Source organism: Octopus bimaculoides, chromosome 28 (assembly GCF_001194135.2).
Source record: "Octopus bimaculoides isolate UCB-OBI-ISO-001 chromosome 28, ASM119413v2, whole genome shotgun sequence".
Classification (NCBI taxonomy): domain Eukaryota; kingdom Metazoa; phylum Mollusca; class Cephalopoda; order Octopoda; family Octopodidae; genus Octopus; species Octopus bimaculoides.
In genome coordinates this window covers 2145330-2150110 of record NC_069008.1, presented here as the reverse complement: position 1 = coordinate 2150110, position 4781 = coordinate 2145330, and the positions used below count along the sequence as shown (strand labels likewise).

Genomic DNA, 4781 nt, shown 5'->3' with positions numbered 1-4781 from the left:
ATATATATATATATATATATATATATATATATATATATTTAGAGAGAGAGAGAGAGAGAGAGATGCAAGGGGAAATCAAAAATTATTCATACTTTCACCAAAATTTTCTTTAAACGCGGTACACTTAGGGTTACATAATCGAGGTTGTACCTTTATTACTCCAGTTTTCATGTGTTACAGAGTCAAAATGGCTGCTCCTGTGGCAGTATACACCAAGGAAGAACAGGGATCAACAGTCTGATTTCTCCGTCTAAAGGTGTGTTCGAGGATGAAATTCATTAGTGGATTGAAAACTTCAAAAAACTGCCAGACAAGTGTGAAGCACAAAGAGAAAGCTTGATGCCCATCAATATTCACCATTGTCATTATCATTTAACATGCAAAGTTATCCTCCTGTTTATCTCTCATTCACTTGCATGATAAACTTTAATGTTTAGTATTTATATAAAATAATGGAAAATTTGTGAATTCTATAGTTTATTATTTGGGTAAACCTATGATGTGGTTAGAGGTTCTACATGTAAAAATGACACGAAAATAATTTAAGAATAAACCAGCTTTATTTAGGTTTCATGATGTCTTCAGAGAGAAATGATGTAAAAAGTAAAGATTATAGGCCACACAGTCAAGACGATAAATGTTTAAGAAGACAGAGGGACAGACAAGCACTGATAAACAGACAGATGGATACAGTAGACAGGAGAAGGACAACACAAGTGACATGATGTTGGATAATTTGAAGGAACAGGTGGAGGGGCAGGCATGATGGAATACATACAAGCATAGTGAATAAATGGTTTTTATTAGAAACTAGAATCACCTGTCATTTATTGATGTAAATTCTATTTTACATCATCCAAGGGATCATAGGATCTGTGTAATTCATCATTTAGATTTCATGTTGTCTTGAGAGAGAAATGATGTGAAAACTGAAAATTACAGGCCACACAGTCAAGACGATATATGATTGCTTTGCCTATGTAATATAAAAGGTGATTAAACGGCTGGAATAAGGAAAAGCGTTTAGCTTTAAGAGATTATTTCAAAATGGGGAAACAAAATGAGATTGCTTATTAGGTAAAGTTGAGGGTAAGTATTGCTTCAGCAAATAAAAAACGGTCTTGAGAGGTTTATTGTTGTGTGAGGTAATGAACTTGGACAATAATACAGTTACACTTCCAAGTGAATAGCTAAATGGGGAGCTAACTCACTTTTGTTAGAGAATAAATTCCCACAGATATGCAAATGCTGTGACTTTTCTCCTGTCTGAATACATTTGTGAGTACGAAAAATGTTTGTTTGAAAAGATGATATACCATAGAGGTCACAGTGATATGCTTTTTCTCCCACATAAACGCATATATGAGTAGCATTATATTTTCTTCCCTTTCTGAATACATTGACGATTATATAATTTCTTGTAGAATAAACACAAACACTGTGTATCTTGTTTAATAACACGTGGGGCATGCACTGCCCATGTAAAAGGTGATTAAACGACTGGCATCAAGAAAAGCATTTAGCTACAAAATATTATATTAAAAAGCAAAACAAAATGAGATTAGGTAGGGTTTAAGGTAGATATTGCTTCAGTGAAGAAAACATGGTCTTATTGTTGTGTGAGGTAATAAATTTGGACAATACAGTTACACTTCTGCGAGAATAGGTAGAGGGGGAGATAAATCACATTGGGTAGAGAATAAATTCCCTCATATCCAAATGCTGTGACTTTTCTCCTGTCTCAATACAATTGAGTATGTAAAACGTTTGTGTCACAGTGATATGGTTCTTCTACAGTATGCATGCATATATGTGTAGCTAAATTAAACCTTTGAGCGAATAATTTACCACAGATATCACAAATGTATTATTTTTTTGTATGAATATGTTTATGATTATCTAAGGTGTTTAAATTAGAGAATCATTTACCGCTGATATTACATTAGCATGGCCTCTTTCATCTATGATATGTTTGTATCTACTTACAGCACAAGCTGTAGAGAATGATTTACTACAGATATCACAGCTATATGGACATTCTCCTGTGTGAATACATCTGTGTTTAGAAAAATCATTAAATTGAAAGAATGATCTACCAAATATCACAGTCATATGATTTCTCTGTATGAATGCATTTAGATTTAATTAAATGAGTATTTTCAGAAAAATATTTACCACAGTGATATGGTTAATCACCTGTATGAGTACGTTTATGTTTAGTTAAGTGAGCAGATTGAGAGAATGATTTACCACAGATATCACAGTGATGTGGCTTCTCTCCTGTATGAATACGTTTGTGTTGAGTTAAGTCATATGTACCAGGGAAAGATTTACCACAGATATCACAGTGATATGGTTTTTCTCCTGTATGAGTACGTTTATGCTTAGTTAAGTGACCAGATTCAGAGAATGATTTACCACAGATGTCACAGTGATGTGGCTTCTCTCCTGCATGAATGCGTTTATGATGAATGAGTCCATCATTTCTAGAGAATGATTTATCACAGATGTCACACTTATATGGTTTTTCTCCTGTATGAATACGGATGTGTCTGGTTAAGTTGCGAGTATCAGTGAATGATTTACCACAGATATCACAGTTACAAAGATTCTCTCCTGGATGAATACATCTGTGTGTAGTTAAAATACTATTTCTAGAGAATGATTTACCACAGATATTACAGTGGTATGGTCTTTCTCCTGTATGAGTACGTTTGTGTTTAGTTAAGTTTTCAGATTCATAGAATGATTTACCACAGACATCACAGTGATACGGCTTCTCTCCGGTATGAATACGTTTGTGTTTAATTAAGTGTCCAGATACAGAGAATGATTTACCACAGACATCACAGTAATATGGCTTCTCTCCGGTATGAATACGTATATGTCTGGTGAGATCACTATTTCTGGAGAATGATTTACCACAAATGTCACAGTGATATGGTTTCTCTCCTGTATGAATAAAGACATGTCTGGTTAAGTTGCTAGTATCAGCGAATGATTTACCACAGGTATCACACTGATATGGCTGCTCTTTTGTATGAATGCATTTATGTTTAATGAGACCATCCTTTCTGGAGAACGATTCAGCACAAAAGTCACAGGGATATGGTTTTTCCCCTGTATGAATGCGTTTGTGAATATGTAAAGCAGTTGAGTGTGAGAATGATTTATCACAGATATCACACTTATATGGTTTTTCTCCTGTATGAATACGGATGTGTCTGGTTAACTTGTGATTAGCAGTGAATGATTTACCACAGATGTGACAGGGATATATTTTCTCACCTCTCTGAATGCATTTGTGTTTGATGAGGTTACTTTCCAGAGAAAATGATTTTTGACAAATACCACAATGGTATGAGGATTTTTCAGTCTCGCTTTCCATCTCTTCAACAAAATAATAAATCAATCCTTTAAGTCTGTAACATTATCCGTTGCTTCAATAGTTTTCTTCTCTCAGAACAATATGTTTATTTTCCTTTTTCACTTTTCATTAATTATTTCTTTCAACTGTTTTACAACTATTTTCCCATCAATTCTGACTTTCATCAATATCTGAAGATGCCACAAACATATTTGTCTGATATTCTGAAATAAACAGAGAAACAACAGTATGAGATATAGAGGAATCATTTTAATAGCAGAGATATTTACCTGAACAACTGATCTTTACTTTTCAATTTGTTATTATAATTACATCACACACCATAGTGTAAAGCCTGCATCATATATATATACATATATCTGGTGGTCAAACTGATCGAACTAGAGCAACATTAAATAAAGTGTCTTGCTCAAGAACACAACACGCAGCCCGGTTCAGGAATCAAACTCATTACCTCAGGATTGCAAGCCGGATGCTCTAACCACTGTACCACTTTGAGTTTCTATTTAATGTTGTCTTTTCATATTTTCAAGTCATTTAAACACATAAACACACTATACGATCATGTAAACAGTATGCGTGCGCTCAACGACCGGAAGTTGTGGTGGACTAGTATCGAAAGATCGCCAAAAAGGTGGTGCCAAAATTTGAAACCAATATTAGGAACAAATTGCGACTCACCTCTCAGTATCGACTCCAACTGGACAGAATCAAATGCGACCTACGATAGATTCCCTTTCTAGCTCGTACCTCTACACTCGCCCCTCCAATGCCACTGCTGGAGGCCAAAGTTGTCCACGCTGGTCATACTTTCGCCAACATCACTTCACTCACTCTTCCTCTTCCGCTAGGGCCCCTTACGCACTAACGTCGCTGAACTGTTGCGCCCGATACACTTCCTCTCCACAGTTCTATTATACAATGATTCGGTAAGTTTTTACTTTCACACTCCTGAGTAAAAGACTTGTATTTCTCCATAAATTTATAATTTCTGTTTCGCATCCCCTCTAATCTTTGTCTTCAGCAAATAACCTCTTCGTGGAAAGAACATTTCATTTGTGAAAGGTAAAAACCGGGCACCGAAAAACGAAACGAAACGAAACACATCAAAAAAAAAAAAACCGGAAATGCCACGTGTGTAAAGCCTTCAAATTATCCGTGTTCGTTAAGTTATCTCCCGCTAATCGGAACGCCCTTTTTGTTATCCCTGTTTTGTTTGCCCTTCTTCATTCGCTTATATCATTGAATTCGTGTAATATTCAGGATTGTAAGCTAATTTTAAAACGGAAAAAAAAATAATGGATTTTTCTGTACATAACCTAACTTTCACAAAAATCGCACTCACCCCTGCCATCCTAGTAAAGGATAATGTTCATTCCAAAATAAATGGGCA

General features: G+C 35.2%; 2 protein-coding genes across 3 annotated transcripts in view; one reads left to right on the top strand and one right to left on the bottom strand.

Annotated features, from left to right (window-relative positions):
* Positions 1-541: 541 nt before the first annotated feature.
* On the bottom strand, positions 542-4210 carry LOC106878339 (zinc finger protein 271). 2 transcript variants are annotated; one of them, XM_014927534.2, is made up of 2 exons: positions 4070-4210; positions 542-3591 (listed from the first exon to the last, which is right to left on the bottom strand). In XM_014927534.2, exon 2 carries the CDS (start codon positions 3386-3388, stop codon positions 2189-2191), a length of 1200 nt encoding a protein of 399 aa, XP_014783020.2. In that variant the 5' UTR covers positions 3389-3591; positions 4070-4210; the 3' UTR covers positions 542-2188. The 2 variants fall into 2 exon arrangements, with proteins under 2 accessions (XP_014783020.2, XP_052833606.1); XM_052977646.1 differs by lacking the exon at positions 4070-4210 and adding an exon at positions 3843-4029.
* A 33-nt stretch (positions 4211-4243) lies between these two features.
* LOC106878335 (zinc finger protein 91) overlaps positions 4244-4781 on the top strand; it is a 20830-nt gene continuing 20292 nt past the window's right edge. Inside the window, exon 1 of the mRNA XM_052977731.1 lies at positions 4244-4317. The gene's annotated coding sequence lies outside the window, so the exon portion shown is untranslated. The remainder of the gene's footprint in view (positions 4318-4781) is intronic.

What these genes read in the sequence shown, in the direction of transcription:
- LOC106878339 (XM_014927534.2), bottom strand. Translation starts at nt 3,388, where the DNA reads ATGGAAAGCGAGACTGAAAAATCCTCATACCATTGTGGTATTTGTCAA.